General features: G+C 39.7%; 1 protein-coding gene across 1 annotated transcript in view; it reads right to left on the bottom strand.

Annotated features, from left to right (window-relative positions):
- Positions 1-21332, bottom strand: part of ANKRD33B (ankyrin repeat domain 33B) — a 45139-nt gene that overhangs the window by 8564 nt on the left and 15243 nt on the right. Inside the window, exons 2-3 of the mRNA XM_054284863.1 lie at positions 6962-7091; positions 1329-1469 (exon numbers count right to left, since the gene is read on the bottom strand). Coding sequence (XP_054140838.1) covers positions 1329-1469; positions 6962-7091 — 271 coding nt within the window. The remainder of the gene's footprint in view (positions 1-1328; positions 1470-6961; positions 7092-21332) is intronic.

Genomic DNA, 21332 nt, shown 5'->3' with positions numbered 1-21332 from the left:
TTGAGCTCTGGCAGTAGTTTCATAATTTTCTGTCATAAAAATTTAAAATGAATGATCCAGTTCCTAAGCCTTTGTTCCAGAGTAAGAGGCTACAGAACCTAGCAGAATATAACACACCAGTTACCACATCATGTTTTCTGTGTCATATCAATGTCTAGAAACTGGATATTATGGAATGAAGGATAGTAATATCACGGAATGAAGGATAGTAATATCACTATGCTTGATAAAATTGTGCGACTTAAAATACTCTGATTATGAAGGGTTAGATTCTTGTGACAGCAAAATCACTGAAATGAACTCCTTGTTCAAGATCTCTCCCAATGAGATGGACCTGTAAGACTCTTGATCTGGACAGTAACAATATTCACATGCCATTTGTTATTATTCCCACAATATTTAATTTGTGTTTTCATATTTGCATCTGAAAAACAAGAATATATACTGGTATAAGCTAGTTATTTAATTGTTATCTAACAGTTTATATAACACTTATTTCATATAAAAAACCCATACAATATTGTGGCTGAAAAATGCTGTATGTTAGGACTGCTCTTGTAGAGGCTGGTGCCCCTCAAGGGGCCTTCTGATTCTCCTCTCCAGGACTCCTTCACCTTGCAATGCAACACAGCCAGAAATTCAACAGCAGACAAGAGCCAAGAGCAAGAAACATAATTCCTGTTCTCAGATGCAAAGAGAGACAGGTGGGCAGAGAGGGACCTGCTCACTCCCTGTGCCACAGCTCCCTCCTTGCAGCAGACACAGACCTGGTGGTGCCCTGTTGCTCATAAACCTGGAGACCAAACTCAGAGCTGTAGAGACATTAACAAAAAAGTAAGTGACCAGATTTCCCACCAGTATTCCCTGGTGGGATGTGGCCCCTACACCCATCACTCCTGACAGGGGCTGGAGCCCCCCAAGTTTTCTAGTCCCCAGCACAGTTCAAGGCAGAAATGGAGGTCTGACTGTGGTCCCACCCTTGCAGTGTCTGCCACACACAGAGATGGCAGCCAGCGACCAGCATGTCTTCCCCCTGTGTCATGGATTTCATTAACTCCTGTTCTACAAATTTTGGTGATCCTGCTCCCCAGACTCTCCTTGAGACAATAAACCTCACCTTCACAGCTCTAGGAGAGCTCCTGGGCGAGGTTGTACAAGCAAATTCCTGCAGCACATGCCTTCACTGTCTTGCCTACGGCTTATTTAAAAGCTGCACCCATTTCCAGGGAAGGCTGTACCACAGTCCTCAGAGCAAACATCCCAAGAGCCAATTTTCTTCTTGGTAGTTGTTAGATGGTGACAAAGAGGAAGAAAAGCACTTTGCATACCTGCCATCATCAAGGCTTTCACACATTCTGTTCGGCCTTGCATTGCAGATTTCATCAGGGCTGTGAATCCAAACGCATTTCTCTTCTCAATATCAAGCCCAGGAAAATAGTTCAACAAATAGTTTGTAATGGTTATGTGCCCTTTAAAGAAAAAAAAACCAGAGAAAATGTCATACAATGCAGGTGCTCTCTCAAGGATAAACCAAAAATTTACTCCTGCAGGTCTGATAACTGGAAAATGCAGATAATTAATAAGATATCTTTTCTTTGTGTCCTCTTCCACTCAACGCTGTCATCAGCCTTAGGGTTAAGTGGTCCTGACTTTGACCAGAATATTGGGATAGGAGGTGGAAAATCTTAGTTCCCACCTTCTCTCAAATTGCTCTCCTTTCTGAAAAGTCAGTTTAAGGTAAGGGAATAATTGAAGATCAGAAATGGTCACTCTGAGTTTGCAAGGGGTCCCAGTTTCTTGACCCAGTGAGTAGCACTGCAGAGGGAATCCTACACCTGATGCCCCATCACCAGGGGCAACTTATTGCAAAGGTTCAGCTTTTTCCCTCCCCTGGTAAATTTGAGCCTTAGAATCATGCTGCTTCATTAAAAAGTGATGACTGCACATAGTTGTTCCAGCCAACAATGCTTTCAAACTATGCCAGGCCTGATACAAGAGAAAGGAGTATTTTGTGTAGCATCCCATATTTTTATTTTTCCATCTGACAGTGTAAAGCCACTTGTCTACTCTCCTGCAGTTGGGAAATGGGATTGATGTTCAGTTTTGGTAGTAAAATAAATTATTTAAGTTCTGATTCTGAAAGCAACTGTTGTTGCCACTCATGTGCCTCATGTGCCAGGATAACTGGTGTCTACAAGGCTATATGGAGGAGCTGAACACATCTCTGGCTAAATGGTTGGAAGAGCAATTAAGACATCAAATCTTTATAACTGGACTATCAGATGAATAGCTAGGGCCATTATGACTCATTCAAAACAGTTTTCCCTTCACTTGTCAATCATTTTATGATGCTTTGATGCTCTATAAAATAATGCCGTCTGTCAGGCAGCTGCAACAATCACAATTTAATTAGCAAGAGCTGTAAAAATATTCTCTCATTTTGCTCTGCAGACCAGATGACTATTCTGTGATGCATGCCATTCAAATTCATCTAGAAATGTTACTGAAGCAGATTAGAATTCATACAGGACAATTTTAAAAGTCTGTAGCATCACATCTGCTGTAGATTTCATCAGCAGCCACTTTGTACCAACACAGTCCTTCATTCATTTTGAAAAGCAAGTTAAGAAAGTCTTTAACAATTAATTTGTGTTGCAGGTGTTACTCTTTCTCTCCTAAATTTTTTTTACTCTGTTACCTTTCTGCCTAACTGGAGACTCTCATGAAACCTGAGCAGATGTAGAGATAATGCAGATCAGATGAGCAACTCCAGAGCCAGAGAAAACCAAATAAAAAGCTCCCTGTACCTTGAGCAGTCTGATGAGAATGAAATATAAAGTTTCATCAAACCACAACAAGCTGAACAAAGCAAAAGTGAACTGTGTTCAGGGCAGGATCAAGTGACTTGGTCCTGCTTACTCAATACAGAGAATTCAGTTTTGCTGATTCTATGGCATAAAGTCAAATCCTAGAAAGGAGTCAGTTGCTTCTGGGAGAATTTTTGTGCCCAAATTGTTTTGCAGGACATGCTCTGATTCAGTGATATGCAACATGTGTCTTCATGAAGGTTTTGGAACAAAATTCTGCTTTTTGATCACAAAGACTAGAGACAAGCTGAAGAAGTAGTAATAATAAAATGGAAGATTTTTCAGCAGTTATTACATCACTGACGATGTTCTTCCTTTTGCCAAAAGTATAATTACAGTAAGAGATGTTTTGCAAATCTGGGGTGATCCTAAGAATTAATCCTGAAAGACCTTTCTTAACTAAAACTCTCCAGGGGACTAGAAGTGTCATCAAATTAGACACAAAAAACCCGCAAAAAAACAAACCAGTAGTAAAATATGAAAGAAAATTAAGAAGCTTGTGATTCACAGAAGTTTTGTGTCTCAGGGATTCCTGAAAACCAGTTTTAATCTGGAGGATCTTCTGTCCTCTGAGGTTTTGCTTCAGATTTCCAGTTCAAACAGATATCAAATTCAAAGCAAAACTCAGAGCTGCCAAGTTTTAGTTCAAACCCTGTCGTACACTTTTGATTTAATGCCATGAAGTTTGCTTTGGTTCTCCTGTGTCTGTGTAAACGAGCAGCCTGTACCTAATTTATAAACTGGGTGAGCCTCCTGTGATGTAAAGTCTGCTGTGAAAGCCCTGTGCAGCTCTAAAATAAACGAGCCTGGGCTCAGCCCGTTTGGTGATACTGAATTCAAAGCAGGCTTTTGCTGTTTGCAAGCCAGATCTACTTCCTACCAGAACTGGCATGCCAAGGGCTCGCTTCTTCTCCCCGCGAGCCATATTTAGAGATCAGCACAGATGTCTGTAATAGCTTAATTCACTTAATTGCTGCCACAAAGGAAAGGCCTGTAATGATGACAATATTACCTAATAATCTGTGTAATGCAGGCAGAAGGATAAGCTGCATAGTAAGGAAGACCCTTTGTCAAATAACATCTCACTCCTGAACTGTACCTGCAAAATTCTTGTGTTTGGCCTGCGGGCAGTGAATGCTTCCTCACAGATGGATGGAACCAAAGACACCCAGAAGGCTTTATCCTCTGGGTGCTTTAGGTGTTTATGTTCTCATGTCTTTCTTAATAAACAGAAACTGGGATAACTTCCAATTTTGTGTTCCCAGCAAGGCTCTCAAACTGGTGGCTGTAACATAAAACATGTATACTTTGTAAGAAAACACAACTCCCTCTGAGCACCAGTGCATGCCAATTACTATACACTGATGTAGCTATGTCCCCATCAGCAGCAGAACTGAGAAAAAAAAAATTGTCATTTTCTTTCTTTTCCTTTTCCACTTGTTATTTCAACCACTCTCCCTTTTTTTTTTCTGCATTGTCCTTGTAATGATGTTTAATGATTTTGCTTCTGCTTCAATAGCATTGCCACCCATTTCTGGGCATCACCTGCTGCAGACTGCAATGCATTTACAGTTCTGGAAGGCAAGCTCTCTCTGAAAAGGGATATAAGAAATAGGAAACATAGAGAAAGCAGGCAAACAGACCAATTTTCAAATGTGACATTTACACACAAAGCAGAGCACTTTGTGGTTATTTTTCTATATTAATAAGCTTGTTAAGACAGAACTGCTTTTCACTGATCCTTCCAACCTGTCTTTCTCTGGTCAGCCCATGCAGAAAACTTCAGCCTTAGATACTTTTGTTGGAGGATGAGAATCTCAAATGATCTCAAAAGCAATATGAGAAACTGAATTCACTCATCTTCTGAGACTCTAGTTGCTCTTTAATTTAATCCTATTTTTTTCAAGCTGATGCTCATATTTGATCATCATGTCTGGGCAGTCATGAAATGGCATAGGCAAATGTGGATTTTAAACTCCTCAGCACAAGTGAAGAGACCTCCCTGTCATCTGTTTTGGTATCTATACACAAGGAACAACTCCTCAAGACCACATGATTTTTCCCATCCAGCTCCCCTTTGAGGTCTGGCCATACACGATGGCCCACCTGGCAGTGGATCATAACAAAAATGGCAGCACTTTCTGAAACCTTCAGATGCCATCTCACAGATACATGAAATAATGTGGATTTGCTATGAGACTTTCCACAGCAAACCCCATAGTTCTGGTATAAACAACAGTGATTTCAGAAAAACTTATTTTGCAAAAGTGTGATTACTTTCACAGCCTAAAGTTAAGCCCTCCCCCAGCAAATAAATTCTCCACTGAAGGCAAACTTGCATAAGCTTTGCTTTCAGGTCTTTATAAAGGACTGCTCAGTGTTACTACTTAACATCCACCAGTAATTAAGCAGCATCTATTGCACTGTAACTCCTCTGGTTGCAATGTTAGCCTCACAGTAATCTCTATTAACACTGCAGCAGTATCTTGTGATAATTAATTAAATAACTGGTGTAAACCCTGTAGCTCAGGATTAGCACAGGCAGGGGAAAACATCCAAGTTGTTGGGGGTTTGTATAAATTTCTGTTGACTACAGTAATTTCCAGTTGCTTTTGGGATCAATAGCAAGCACTGGCAGAGAGTGTCAAGTCAATGTCAGCCCACTGGATTAATTCTGAGCTCATTATCATGAGTTATAAAGGTCAAGAAGGAGGCAGTGTTAAACCGTTTTCAGTTCAAATTTATATTAGGACAGATAAATAAAAGTAGATTAGTGTTTTGGGGACTTCTCCACCTTCTTTGGAAAGCTACTGTACTCATGACTTTGCTATGAATGTGGTCACAGCTCTTTCTTCCAGTATTCAAGACCCATCTTGCAGGAACTTTCGCAGAGTTCACTTTTTGGTACAATACAAAGCAAGGTTAGGTACTACCTGGAAATGTCCAGTGGCACTATTACTAAATTGACATGGAAACCGAACTGCTCTTTAGATGTGGCTTGTAATGCCCATTGATGCTCCCTGATGGCAATCTGTTCCCTTCAGTGTCTAGGAGTGAGAAGTATGTCCCACAAGCTCCCACAAACATCCCAGACTCCTCACCAGTCAGCAGACATGATAAAGGCCGGCTGCGCATTGCCTTGGAAAGTGACTGCCTTTTCAGAGTGCCTTAAAACATGCAAAGGAAACCAGAGATGCAGAGCCAGAAAGCCCCTGGGTTTTAGACTACAAAGTGATGACTTCCTTCCTTGGAAAAATTTTTCCTGATTTACATGCTTTAGCACTTTGTTGACACTAGTTAGAGGAAACTAAACCTTCCCTTAAAGATTGAAGCACAGCCCTTCAGTTTGAACAGAAATAATCAAATTATTGTCTTCTAACTCAACACTGGAAGCAAGGAACTCTCCTGGGAGCTTCTCTTACATCTAAGTGATCTATAAGACTCATTCACTGTACCTTACCATGCTGGATGGGATAAAAGCAAAACCTTGTGCTAAACTCCAGCCTGCATCAGGATTAACATGGTTGATGTTGATATCAGCTGTTACAAAAGGATCATTGGCAAATCCTAAATCCTGCTGAGGTTTTTTGCTTTTCAGCTGTGGAGTGGATGACGGATGTCTTAGCAGATAATGTATTTCTTAATGATGATATGTTTTCCTACAGTCATCAATTCCTACAGACCCTCTGAGGCAGGTGCAGCAAATATGGGAGGAAAGCACTAATGCAGCACGTTACATGTCCAGTGCTCAATTGTTGCTCACCAGAGCAAACTTTGGAAAACCACCTTAAAGGAACAAAGCACTATAATAGTGCACACTTGGGATGAGGTTTTCTTTATTTGAAGCTAAAATAATTAATGGTGTCTACTAAAAACATATAACTTTTGCTCCCTTAATCTGCTGGATAAATACTATTGTAGATTAATTAGTTCAAAGAAAATCATGACAACCCTATTTGGGAGTGGGCTTAGCCAGAATTATTTTACACAGAATAATTTCTTTCAGGGATTTGAAAAAACTCCTAAAATTAAGTGGCCTAAACACACACTCCTCCCACGACCCTGCATGTAAGAGGTGATACAGAGAGCCTTACCTGCCTGAGCAGCTGTAATTAGAGCCGTGTTCCCCTCGTTGTCCTGCCAGTTCACATCAAGGTGAGGGCATTGTGCTAAGGCCATTACAATATCCACATAACCTTGGTAACAGGCAACGATAAGACCATTCTGTAAGTAAAATATAAAGAGAGACTTAGGTTTGCCAGACTGAGAAAAATTCACTGAAGAAGCTTACTAGACAGCTGTTTAATTTTTTTTTTCCTTCCAGACTGAAGAACTGAAAAGGTACCAGCACAATTAGTGATCACCTCCAGGCACAATGTTCAGATCCATACACTTCCTTTTATCTCTGCCCTTTGGCTAGTAATGTTTGATACTCCTCATAAGTACCTAAGAGAGTAGGTATTACATTATACTACATGCAAAGTAACTGTTTATAAATGGCTTATGCTTATATGGCTATATACTCTATACCCAAATGAGAATAAATCTGATTTTATTATATAATAAAATGAACGCAGCAGGTAAGATGAACTGGACTTGCTCTGAATATTAATTCTCTGAAAAACAGCTATTTGTTCCATGAAAGGAAAGTGGTGGGCAGGAGTTGTGTTCATACTGCCTGTTGCTATCGTTAAATAATTCAAATTTCCCATTAGAACTATGCCTCCTTTTTTATAATAATAAATAAAATTAAATTGCTTTTAGAGGTCCTGTTTAATGTGTTTTATGACAGCTGGAGGCTGTAAAATTTCCAGGAGGAAGCCAAGCCAGGAGGTAAACCCTGTAACTACGCTTGGTACCCAGATAGTGTTTCACTCCACAGCAGCAAACTGACAGCTTCCCTAAAATACTGCAAAATACACGTGTCATTAATTAAATAGAACCACAGTGCTTAATCCTGGCTGCTCTCTTGACCACCAGGATTAAAGCCATTATCTCCAGTCTTCAGGATTGCTTGGGCAGCCCTGGCTCAGCCTGGGGCTGATGTGTGTAGGGGATGGCAGGTGCAGATGCATCAGCGCTCCCTGCGCTCCCTCGCCGCTGCCAGCGCGTCACTCAGCGAGCCTGAGCTCAGCGTGAGCACCTGACTGACTGACTGACTGACTGCCCAAAAGATGGGGGCAGAGACACAAATCTCAAACTGCCTGCTTGCCCTGCCTGCCCGGAATGCACTCACACCAAAGACTTGCAGGGAGAACCTGGTTATGCAAACAGACTGGCCCACCCCGACTCCTCCATCGTTTTTCTCTTGTCTACCCATTCTCTTTATTTCTTTTCCCCATAGACATTACTAAGACAGAGATGTTCAGCAGATGAAAACTGTGGCCTCTTATTTATTGTCATCTTAATAGTTAGGTACTTATTCAGTGTCCTGTTTCACTGTTGTTCTGGACAGCTCTCTTGGCTGAGGTGGCAAACACCTTCACTGAGATACAGGAGTGATAGCTACTCTTCAGGCTGTTCACAGGCTATGTAGGTTATTTCTCAATTACATCTCTCAAATAAAGTAATTACTCTGCTTTCTTTTGTTCTCAATTCACTCTTGCCCTCAGCATGAAGCGACACCTACCATTGCTTTATAAAGGGCATCTTCATTTCCTTGTGAAGTACATGTAATACTTCAAAGCCTTCTATTGCAATTGTACAGAGGATTCTGCCAAAATTTTCAGCTTTTTTTTTACTGAACATATGTACTTTTCTGGTGAGATTGTACAGATTAATCCAAATTTTACTGTAATGTAACAGTCTTTAGCTTTAAGAAAAATGTGTCAATGTCCATTTTCTAAGGGTTTGAGCATTCTTTCCATTCTTTAATAATTTAATTTTTCACCTGATGGTCAGGATATAGGTCTTTACAACTCCAAAAGCTGTGAAGATTTAAAACACCACGCAGTCATTCAGTAAAACGTCCGTTACTTATGATAGCAGAAAATTAAGTTTACAATTGTTTGGAGACCAAAAGCTTTTGACAATAAGAAAAGAGATTCTATTATTCACTGGAAAAAATGGCATTTTTGAAGATAGTTTCAAAAAGGTCGTAAGAATAACTAAAAGTAGCTATCTCTACCTCTAATAAAAAAAAAAAAAAAAAAAAAAAAAACCAACCTGTTTCACCCAATATCTGGAGGATATTTTCACAGCATATTTTCACAGAACATTTTTTTGTTCTAAAAATAGTTACCAAATGCTTAAAATAAGTTTGGTTTTTTGTTCTCTTTGTAAAAGTATGAAGTTAAAATATTGTTAAAGTGCAATAAAAAAAAAAGATAACAAACATTAGTGGGTTTTTTGGTTTTTGGGGGGTTTTTTGGAAGGGTTTTTTGCAAGAGGTTTTTCCATTACAGTATGGAGGGATTTTGTCCTACTTTTAGTGGACAGATAGGAACTAATACATCTAACACTGGCATTCTGATTTCAGCAGATATAAGACACAAATTATCTTCAAATCAATCAAACTCACTCACCATTCTGTGTTTAAACACCAGAAGGATTACTTAGGTGTCAACATTTTCTGAAGTTTATTTTCCAAAGATGCGATCAAAGACTGCTTGCTTAAGGATAAAGAAAGGCAAGAGAGAGCAGGAGCTTTCTGAGGGATTACATGATGCAGTAGCAGAGAAAATCATCCTTGAAGAACAGTTTTACAAATCTGAAGTGGGCCTGATAAGAGTGCGAGAACCCAGTATACGGGGGAGCGCACACCCAGCAGTCCCTGGGTGAGAAGCAAAACAAGCCATGGCATGAAAAAATAAAAACAAATCCCTTCTATAAAGCTGATGTGGTTTTTTTCACCCCTTTTGCAGTTCTATGGGAGGTGGGTGAGACAGACTGCTTGCTGAGGGACTGCTTTCCTTTGCATAACCCGTCCAACCCTAGCGGCGGATGCTGAAACGGGGTGCAGGAGGCTGCAGCTTTACCATGAAAGTTGCAATAGACTTCTGGATTTGATGGTTATTTTCCAAATCCTCATGCAATGATACAGTGATAATTTGTGTTTTCAGGTTGCTTTTCTTTTTCCTATTTTTTTTCCTTTGCATCCATTTCTGGCCCTGTTTATATTCTGCTTGCTGAAAGCTAGTACAAACACATCAGCCAGCATGAGAAATCAGTCACTATCAAAGTGACTTAGTCTAGAATCTTTAAATTCATATACCAATAAATAATACTAATAATACTAGAATCTTTAAATTCATATACCAATAAATAATAAATACTTCCATATATTAAAAGCTCCTTCAACAGTCTCAATTAATAAGTGATACAAAATCGCCTCCAGCAAATTGCCTTTTGAAGAGATCAATAAAGCAGTAGCCTTTATCACAGCAGTGTGCAGGAAAATACAGCTGTGAACTTAATGTCTTTTCAAAATCTAAAATAAATGAGTTTTAGTTAGAAAATACTGAACCTGAACAATCTGGTTACCCTGAGAAGAGAGATGACATTAATATTCTACCAAAAGCATCCATTATTCTGCTCCTTATATGAAAGGCCACAGTGCAATTATGAAGTGGTCAGTGTACATGGAAAAAAAAGTATTTTTAAAATTGAATCTTACCATTATTTTTGTCAGCAAGATCAATTCTCAGAAGTACTCACTACTTGTGAAGGCTTTAGGAGAAAGAAAGATTGATAATTCTTCAAAGAATATTCTCTGCCTAAAAGGACTTTTCTCCTTCAACAGCATCCTTTCCCCTCTCCCTTCTGCACGTCCTCAAACACCACTTATTTTAAATAATAACAAAACTCAAACAATTTCCATTCATATATAGTAATAAGCATCAATTATTAGTGTAACTGTACACATGTCACAAGGTGCAAGCACAGCATCCTTGCTTTTCAGGGATACTCTGTTATCTGCCTTGCTCTATCCCAGTCAATGGCCAGGGTTGCTGCCCATCATTCTCCCAGACCAATGAGACAGATCCTCTGTGCATAAGAGACTTAAAATATGAAACAAGGTTTGCAACTGATCCTATTTCATTTTTCAAACACCACGCACAGGCCCTGTGTGACACACAAGAAAACGTGAGCCATCCATCACGCCAACTGCATTAACATTTACTGTCGTTTTTCCACAGAAGGGGAGGTGGAAAGCAGCTCAGGAATGGGTTTTTTCCAAGTAGAAGCCACAATACTTCCAGGTGTTGAGGGCTCTGTCTTTTCTTTGGGGAATATTTGACATTACACAGAGCTCTCCCACATTTTTTCTGTGGTATATGATATACATGACTTTTGTGTAACCAGCACATTTTTCAAAGATCCCCCTTTGTTTTGAAGTGTCAGAAAAATTAAAAATGTTTAGAATATATGACAAAACAGTCCCAAACAAAATACTTGTTTTCCATACATTCTAAATAAAGTATAACTACTTTTCTTATTTTCTTCTTACAGTACATAAATTAACATAACAGGCATGGGACTACCTGAAGTTACTCAGATGTTGCAACACCTGCCTCAAGCAGTGAATATTCTGATTCTGTTTAAAATTATAATTCTCCATGTGCCTTTGATTTCATGCAAGACTGGAACAGTGCTGCCACTATGAAAATAAACTCTGTTTTGCTCAGCTGTGTTGGCTAATGACATAATAACATGTCTGATTAAGCGAGATCATGGATACCTCAAGAGACAATTTTATAAATCAGATATTATGACAAAAATACTGATGTAGGGCTATTTGCACGCTAGATCATTACAGATAATAGGGATCACAAGAAATACTCAAGGATCAATATTGAACTCAAGCTGAATAACAAGCAAATCACATACAGCATGCAATTAATTTAGCTTTTTAAAAGTTCTCTTCAGGCAACTTATTTTCCACCAAGATGCTGAGAATGAAAACAGCTCATTGTAGTTTTTTGCCAATTACCCCAGACAAAATGAGTCTGGCAAAAGGCTAAATTGGTATTACCCATTTCTCTCCACAAGCATTGTGATAAACAACTGTCCAGTTTGCTTTGCATGCATCTGTAAGTACTAATGACAATTCTGCAAGGCTGGTTTACTAGCAGCGATTAAAACCACATGTAATTGAATTAAATGAGATAATGATTCATTGTAATCCATAATCACATGCAAGGACAACAATGAAAATTAAGTCTAAGTTAAAAACATGTTATTAAAAATATTTAAAGTAGTAGAAATTAAAGAATAAAAAAGAATAAGGGAATAAAAAAGTTGTCTTGAAGCATTTTCCTGTTGATACATAAAAATAATAATTCATGTGTTTAATACTTTGTCTTATACAAAACTCATAAGATAACAGAATTTTATATATATATATATGTGTATATATATATATAACCATAATTCTTGTACAAAGAAGAAAAAAAATTAAAATCAGGTCAGGTATTTCAAAGCAAATCTCCCAAAATAATTTCAGGGTAATCCTGATAACTCTGATCTCCACTAAAAGCTCTGCAACTGTGTGAAACTTCACTCTAACAGAGATTTTACATTTATGTTGTATTTAAAAAGCAAAATGTAGCACTGAGCACCATGATCTGCTACATACTAAATTTTGTATCATGCACAAAACCTTCCAGTATAAAAATGGCAATCTGAGAAACTTTCAGAAGTGGCTTGAGCTTGTTTTATATTTGGTTTAGGTTGATTATTTCAACAGCAACAGAGATGAGGTAATTATTCAGGTCATCAGTCCCTCAAGAAGTGGTGTTTATGTGCTACAGAAACCCATCAAGCACATAAGCCCTAATATTATCTGCAGAAAATAATTTAGGTTGACCTTTTAAAGAAAGGACTGCACGGCTTAGCCACATGCACATTTGTATTGCGAAAGAGACAAAAAAAAGAACTGGAAATTTAAATAAGTTTTGTCCAACGGTTGCTTGATGACAACTCCACATGCCTGGAGGGGGAAAGGAGGGAGAGATTAATTTTGCCAGGGAAAGTGATCAGAGAAGTACAAAAGGGTGTCCAAGCACGGATGGAGCATCAGCGCGCAAAACTCTCTGCCTGCTCTGCAGAGGAACAGAGTAGCCCAAAGCCTAATCCTGCATCCAAAATCGAGCTCAAATGGTGCTGCCCCTGCCAGGGCCTCAATACCACAGGCACAAAATTCCCACCTTTGCTTTGCAGAGTTGTGAGCATTTACAGATCCATTTCCCAGTACGGACCGTGCTCCACTATATAAAAACACAGTCCAGTCCATGGACACACAGATGATGACCCATCATTTTTCTGCTCCAATTTCTGGGATGTGTTCAGCTTCACTTATTCCATAAGCACCTCTTCAATCAGTCAGGCCACATGTCTTTAAGGAAAGGTATATGTATCATCTCTGCAGAAATCCTTACTTAATCTATTCTAATCCAAATCTCCATGATCACCTCTAAAAATAGTGCCAGGAAAGTTCGTTTTACTACGCCTGCAAAAGCTTGCATTACACAACAAAGAGAACCCGTGCCACTTGTGTAATAAAGCAGACAACAGGAAAAGGTAATAAAAATAGTGGCATATTCCTTATTTACTAACATGTACGTCATCTGAATTAGTTTCAGCAACACTGGTGATGCAAGCAGCTGGCAGAAACCAGAAGTAACTGCTAAGAGCCATAAGGGACTTACAAGGCAAATAAATACATGCTGAGTAGTCAGAGATATTCCAGTGTGTGATATATATAAGAAATACATGGCAATTCTGAGAGATGCTTATGAGATATTAACCTTCTCTATTTTTTTTAATAATATCAAGATACATAATAAAAGCAAATAATTCAGTAGGAAATCTAAACCCTATGAGCTGATGGGGACCTAAGGGTTGTGCACTGTTCCACGGGAAGCTGAAACATGTGCCCAGCTCCTGCACTGCCCCATGTATCCCAACACCAGCCATCTGGCTGCCTTTTGACACAGCTTTCTTGACCAGAGTCTAGGGGAGAGGACAGCTGAAGAGATGATCTCCAGCCTATGGGAAGCCTGATGGGAGGAGAACAGGAGCATTACACCAAACATAGTGATCCTTCCTTCCTCCTTGCTCCTGCAGGCAGTTCTAATCTTCCCATGAGGCAAAGTCCAGGTAAGACAACACCTGAGTGCTCGGGAGCCCCACACCTCATCCTGCACCCCAGGGATGCTCCAGGAGCTGTGGAGGCTGACTTCTCTCTCACACTTTATCTGCTTCATCTGCCACCACCTCCCACCCTACACACCACCACCTCTCACCCCAAACCACACCATGTCCAGGGGTCTGGGGGGTGATGAAGCACAGAAGACATTTTTGGACTGTACAACCTGACCAGCAGCCTGTGGTGGCCAGCACCATCTCTCCCCATCACCAGAGAAAAGGGCTGCTTTGTTCCTGGCTGTATCCCATCCTCTGGACAATCATTTCCATGGCAGAAGCAGGCCAGAAGCAGAGGACACTCAGGATTACATCTAACTGTGGGAACAACCCTGCAGAAAAAATATGAGCCAAGGGTTGCTGTGCTGACTGAGTGGCAGGAGGCCTGGGCTGCATTGCCAGCTGTCTTCCTCTGACTTATGCTGACACTTGATGACACTTCTTGAAACAGCAGCAACTAGATCCATGTTACCACGTGAACAGTCTTTTGCTGCTCTTTCCTCTGAACCTTAGCTGGAGCTGAATATGTGAACAAGAGCCAGCAGCAGCCACAACTAGCTTGGGCATATTTTAACATTGAGATGCATAAATTAGGTTATTTAATGTGATTCCATTAACACATATTATAAAAAAAATAAAACCAGCTCAAGATGTTAGCAGATACATAGATTCATGCTCAGTATCAATTTTGTTAAAAGACTATATTATTTTTCAGTGACAGATGGGAAAGGATTAGGAATTTACTCATCAATCTGAAATTTCAGCAGGAAGAAGTTCCTTTGCTAGTCACAGCCGAATGACATGCAACAAAGCAACACACAGAATCAAGAAGGTTATTTGGAAAGAGAGAAAACTCTCTTTCCATATAAAGAGATCAAAGAGGGATCATTTTCCCACAGAGTGATATTTGATGTGTACAATCAATCCAAAATAATGCTTTGCAATGTATGCAAGATGTCTGGTCACAGCAGAACTAAACAAGGCATAATTTAGAGAAGGACTAAGTAAGGAAACTTTAGGGAAATACTGATTAATACAAATAACATATCCTTCAAATCAACTGACAAGTCATGTAGTGGAGCTTACCATCATTATACATAAGATAAAAAGAAGTTATATCAAGATTCAATAACATGGCAAAACAGCCCAGAATTCCATTTTTGAGAAAGGGTTCTGTGTTCTGTTTATGAGGTGCCTGGCTGCAAAGAACAGAAAGTAGTGTGAGAAAATGGTAGGGGAAGCAACACAAATTGTATCAGATTAAATTTCATGTTTTAATTTTATTTAGACTGTCATATTGGGTACAACTAATAAATAGCAATAATACCTGATAAATAGTGCAGCCTTTACTAATCCTAGCTTACCTGTTTGTACTGCACATAGTAATAAGTGTTAGTATTGTCAAATGTTAGTGCTGAGATTTCATAGTGTTGGTGGTAGTAACACAAGACCCACAGCAGCAAATTTATACAGTCCTCTATGTGGCATCTGTGCTAAATGCAGGACATTCTGCCTTACAAAAAGCAAGAGGTCTGGCTTCAGAAAAGAATGTAAATGATGTACTGTGAGGGTGGTGAAGCACTGGAGCAGGCTGCCCAGAGAAGCTGTGGGTGCCCCATCCCTGGCAGTGCTCAAGGCCAGGTTGGATGGGCTTGAGCAACCTGGTCTAGTGGAAGGTGTCCCTGCCCATTGCAGAGGGGCAGGAACCAAATGATCTTTAAGGCCTCTTCAAACCCAAAGCATTCTGTGATTCTGTAATTTATTTAATGAGGGGTCCTGATATAAACCCTGAAGGCATTTCTACCACAAATCCCATGTCTTAACTTCAAGGTGCTTTGAACATTAGCAACTCAAACCATTCACTGCAGAGGGCTGGGGAGGCAATTGGACAGACTCCTGCCAGCATCAGGGTCCTGCTAAAGCAAATGGTGAGTAGATTTTAATTTCATCTCTTTTTCCTTCTGACTTGATATGCAGCATTCACAAAGGCTCCCAATGCCTGGAAACCATTCTGTGCACAAGGATAATGTATTTCTGGGTGCTTAAATGAACAGTACCTTACTGTGCTTTGCTTGGAACAGCTGTTTCCAACTGTTGATAGATTCAAAGCAGAAAAGTGCAGACTGCTTCCTCCTGAGGACACCTGAGGCTGGGATCACCTGCTGCTTTGGCTATTTGCTGCACAGAGCTGCAGTGGGTTTGGGCATCACTGGAAAAAAGAGTGCTTGTAATAAAGTTCAAACTGTACCTTTTGTGACTATAATTATATGTAAAGCATTTTGGAGAGTCTCTCAATTGCCAGATTACTTCAAAATCCAATGTCAAAATTGTAGCCTTCCCTATCACAAGCATTTTGTTTACTCTGTTTTCAGAATGACTAAACCTCCTAAAAGGTAAACAAAGTGATAGTCAAAGCTGGGTCATCTAACAGCATAACCAAACCTGGTGTGACCTGTACGCAGTTTACTCTCTCAGCACAAAAGACCTCTGGGAACATTCAGAAACAAGTTTAGATGTGAACTTCAGCTCCTGCACCTGACAAACTCTGCTGTCAACTTCTCTCCTTGCCTTTAAATATATGTACACCTTCATACACACTTAGGATGAAAAGAAGAGTTTACATCATTTAAAAAGCATTTTGTAGGGCATTCAGAAGCCATGTGAAATGCATTGTGTGCACTGACATAACTCTGTCAAAAACAGCTCCCTTTGGCTTTAAAGTGTATGATTCAACTCCTCTCTGTGTTTAATAGATGCATTTTCCTTTTTGTTATGTTCTGTCAGATGCAGGCAGGTTGTAGTTGAGATTTGTTGCAAGAAGCTTAATAGTGTTTGAATGCATAGGGTTTTTTTCAGGAGACCTCTCACAAAATCTTCATAAAGATAAATTTTAACTTGACACCAAGCAAAAGATGAATGTACAACCTTTCACACCATCAGAATCTATCACTGTATCTAATCTGTCTCTTCTGTAAAGAATATTTTAAAGCCCCCAGAACATTTTCACTGTGAAAGTCTCTGAAATGACCAGTTATGAGCTTGCAAGCACCCTCTTGTGGCAGTAAGGTACTGTAGTTTTCTTTAGGAAAGACCTTCCCAAGAAGTTTCCCAAGTTTTCCTCCAACTTCTGTAAATTCATTTTGCAACTGTTCTTCTGTGAAATCACACCAGACCCAAACCTTGCAATGAAAGAGCCCAGGAGCAATTCATCAGTGGCTAATCTGACACAGGGGGGAAAAACAAACCCAAAGCCCCAACCAACTAAAAAACCCAAAAAACAAACAAACAAAAGCCTTAAACCTGAAAGCTCTTTTTTCCTCAAAAGAAAACCATCTTGATGAAGTAAAATACCCATCAGGGTGAAATCTCTTCCTTGCAGAGGCCCTATTCTCTCAAGAAGAGAAACTGTACACCCGTCTTATGACTCCAAAGAGGGGAACTGAGCACACACTACACACAGTGCTGCATAATGAGGCGAGTAAAAAAACTAGATGAGTTTTAAACTCCCCTCCAACCCAACCTGCTGTATAATTCAGTAATACCACACACAATAGTGCCGGCCTATTTCCTCACCCTTTGATCCATGGAAGTTGTAAGAGCACTAGAAGCCCAGTCTCCATATTAGACTGCCATTGGACAATGAGTTACATAATGGCATCAGTGGAAACGTAACACCCTCATTGTATCTTCTTCCCAACTAATCCTGTGCTCCACCTTTTGAACTTCATTGCTTCCTTTTCTCTAGCACTTCTAATAATAACCTTCCCTCTTGATCTTGGATCTTCTAATAAGCTTATTGATCCTGAAATTGACCCGAATGGACCAGGAAAATGTGGCAAACTTTCTTCCCCAGTGAAAAAAAGGGCAAAGGGAGCAGCTGCCCTTGCACAGCAGAAGGGCACCATGTGTCTCAGATGAGAGTATTAGTATTTCCCCTGTAGGATTCACCTTACATCCTTCTGTCTGGATGTGCTATCACATAGCAACAGCCAAAATCCTCTTTTCAAACAAGAGGATAACATGGTGACAACAACCTTGTTGTTCATGGAAATGCAAGGTTAATACTAATGTAGAAAGAACGGTATGTTGAAATATTACTGGTAGATATGAAAGGGATTCTCCACCTGGACCAAACATTGCTATTTTACTTCTAGCAAGCAAAGATCCCACTGATGGGATCTCATTATCTTGCCCTTCAGGTTATCATCAACTACTGCAAGTGACAATGGTTCTTTGGATGTCAAAGAGTCCAGGTTCTTAAAAGCCCTTTTCATTATGGTTTCCACAATGAAAAAGCTTCCTTCATCTCGGTTATGCTTCTGGTTTTACCTAGTCTAGTTTTCCACTGATTTATGCCCCTTCTTTTTATTTCCCTAGCTCTAAAAAAGCAAATTTTTTTTTTGGTGTATAAATATTTTTAAAAAGTCTCCTGGCTTTTTATTAGAAAATAAGTGTTTTTGAGCAACAGATGCATCTGTGGTGAATGGATGGGACTGTTTTTCACTCAGAGGCCTAAAGTGGATTTTTATATGTGTGGATTAGTGTCAACTCTTGTGATCCTAAAAGGTTGCAATCCTGTAATCCTACAACTCTACGGAATGCAGCTGCTGTGGAATATCACAGATGACCACGCTGGAGGCAAAAAAAATGTATTTTTATAGGTATTATTCCTAGTATTCAGGTGTGTGAAACTTGGAGGAAAGTACCACAGTTCCTGACTTCATAGGAAGTTTTTGCTCTTTCCCACCTATGCATGGCTTATCAGTAGCGCTCCACAAACTGCACTGAAACTGAGTCTCCATAAAAAGAAGAAAAAAAAAAAAAAAAAGGAGAGGGAGAGAGAGAAAAGAGGCATTAATAATTATTTTTCTAAACACAGTCTTGAAAAATTCACAGTTTCTGAATCCTGGAGATTTTCATTTCTGGGTGAAAGCACTAACTTCAAACAAAGTATGCAATTTTGCAAGAATGCATGGTTCACAAGCACTATAAATTTTATTCTCATTTTTTTCATCTTTTATAGCTGTTAGAACCACTGGTGACTGTGATCACATTTTAAATTACAGCAGAACACATGACCTGTGTTTCAGTAAGACCTCTATTTTTTATGTAAATGTTCTTTGGTCAAGGGCAAAGATGGTTGTGCTCTTGTGACTTACACCTACAACACTGGCTCTGTAATGTTCATGGCTGATTAGAGAGCAAGGACTCCTACTATAAACCCCATAAACCTACAATCCTGTCTATTTAAGTAATAAAGTAACTGATAGGCTGCACACAGCCACTGGAGAGGAAATCCAGCATGCCTCAGGCTTCTCATTAAGGAATGGTTCCTTCCTGAAGGTTTAGCATCACCCTGTGAAAAATACATCTATTTTAAGAAAAGGCAGAATTACAGTTTTGTAAGATCAGAGACTAGCACTTGGCTAAACCAAGAATGCTGCTGCTACTGGCTTGCAAGTCCTAGTGAATAGCTTCACATTAATTTAGTGATGTATCTAGGGAATAGGCTCATCCACCTTATTAATCTGAAAGAGGCTCAGTCTGGCGTTTTTTGTTTGAGAAAGCACACACTGTGACATGGAATCAATCTGTCCAGAGGGACATTTTTTCCTCTAGTAGCTCACTGGTTTTTTATACTCAACTTTTTAAAAATCATGAATAACATGGTTCAAAAGCAGGCTTGGGGTTTGCTGTTGGGTTTCGTTTTTTTTTCTTAAGTGTGCATTCCCATTTTAAATTTCCCTTTTATTATCATCTCAGTTGGCTAGATAAGGATTCACTGTAGCTGTAACAGCTAACAGGTATCAGGGTGTGATTAGACAGCTCAAGAAAGATAAAAATCATGTTTGGAATACCCAGGTAGGACACAGTAGCATCACCATCTTATCTGTCTCAAGGTAACTACAGTATTACGACTTGAGTTTAATAAGCAAATACAGAACACACTGGTACTGCATGTCCTTGCCTGGTGGCAAGAGCAGAGTGAGTCTTTCCTCTTCTATAGAGCCTGTGATCACCCTGTTTATCTCAGCTGAGTCTAGCTCCATGCAATGAAAGGCAGGAAAGATCTGCCTCTGTGCTTGGATCTAAAAACTTAATCTTCTAATGAATACACCCCATTCACCTAAGTAATAAAGAAATATAGGGAGTAATTGAACATTAACATACTATTGAATCTGAAGAAGACAGAATTAAATATCTGTGAAAAAAAGAGGGAGAAGCAATTTCACATTTATATTCAAATAGCTGGAATTTCTAGAGATCACTTGCCTTTGTTTAAACAGCTAAATACAATACATATACTTTATAAAACAGTTTCAGTCAAGCAATCCAGAAACAGTTCTACTCCATAAAATTGGAGAATATTTAGATAAACTGTAAAACAGACATTACTAAGACAGGAGTCCAGGAATTCATAAAAGCAGTCTGCTTTTTAATTTAGGGACCTATACCTATGGGAGAAATGGCAGACATTTAGAACACAGCTTTCTCAACAAATGAACAGCTTTTGCTGAAAAGAAGCACTCTACAAAAAACTCAGCATGTATCAATCTGATGGAGGTTTCTCAGAGCAGTTTGACAGATCTCTGTGTATCACAGCAGCTGAATTACAAGAGTCTTTGGGTATGTCAAGACTTTGCTTGACTGCAGGGTGGCATTTTTTTGGATAGCAGCTCCCTAATGAAAGCAGTATCTGAACACACTGCGGGACCTTCGAACGATGCTGCAGGCCCTGGAGCAAAGAAAAGACAGCTGGCTTATAGGAAATTTTCAGTGTGCAGTTGGAAACTAAAGCTCAGAATGACATAGAACATGCTGAGTTGGAAGGGACCCATCAGGAACATCAAGTTCATCTCCTGGCCCTACACAGCACCATCCCCAAGAGTCACACTTGTGCCTGAGACAATTGTCCAAACGCTTCTTGAAATCTGTCAGGCTTTGTGCTGTGACCACTGCCCTGGGGAGCCTGTCCCCAGTGCCCAAACACCCTCTGGATGAAGAACCTTTGTCCATATATCCAACCTAAACCTCCCCTGACTCAGCTTTAGGCCCTTCCCATGGGTCCTGTCACCGGTCACCAGAGAGGAGAGATCAGTGTCTGTCTCTCCTCTCGTCCTCACGAGTAAGTTGTAACTGCAATGATTGGTTCGTTGACTTGTTCATTCAAACAGTAGAGGCGACTTGTGAACATAATTGTCTTCATTTTTGTGGTGCCCAACTCCAAAGCTACGGAATTTCTTAAGACGTAAGAAGCACATTTGCTTTGAAGAAGTACTGCAAAGAAGATTCCATTATTATTTGTGCAATTTTTAAATT

Source organism: Melozone crissalis, unplaced genomic scaffold (genome assembly GCF_028551555.1).
Source record: "Melozone crissalis strain CALT ecotype California unplaced genomic scaffold, PUWL_Pcris_2 ptg000042l_1, whole genome shotgun sequence".
NCBI classification, from domain to species: Eukaryota; Metazoa; Chordata; class Aves; order Passeriformes; family Passerellidae; genus Melozone; species Melozone crissalis.
This window is presented reverse-complemented; position numbering and strand designations above follow the sequence as displayed.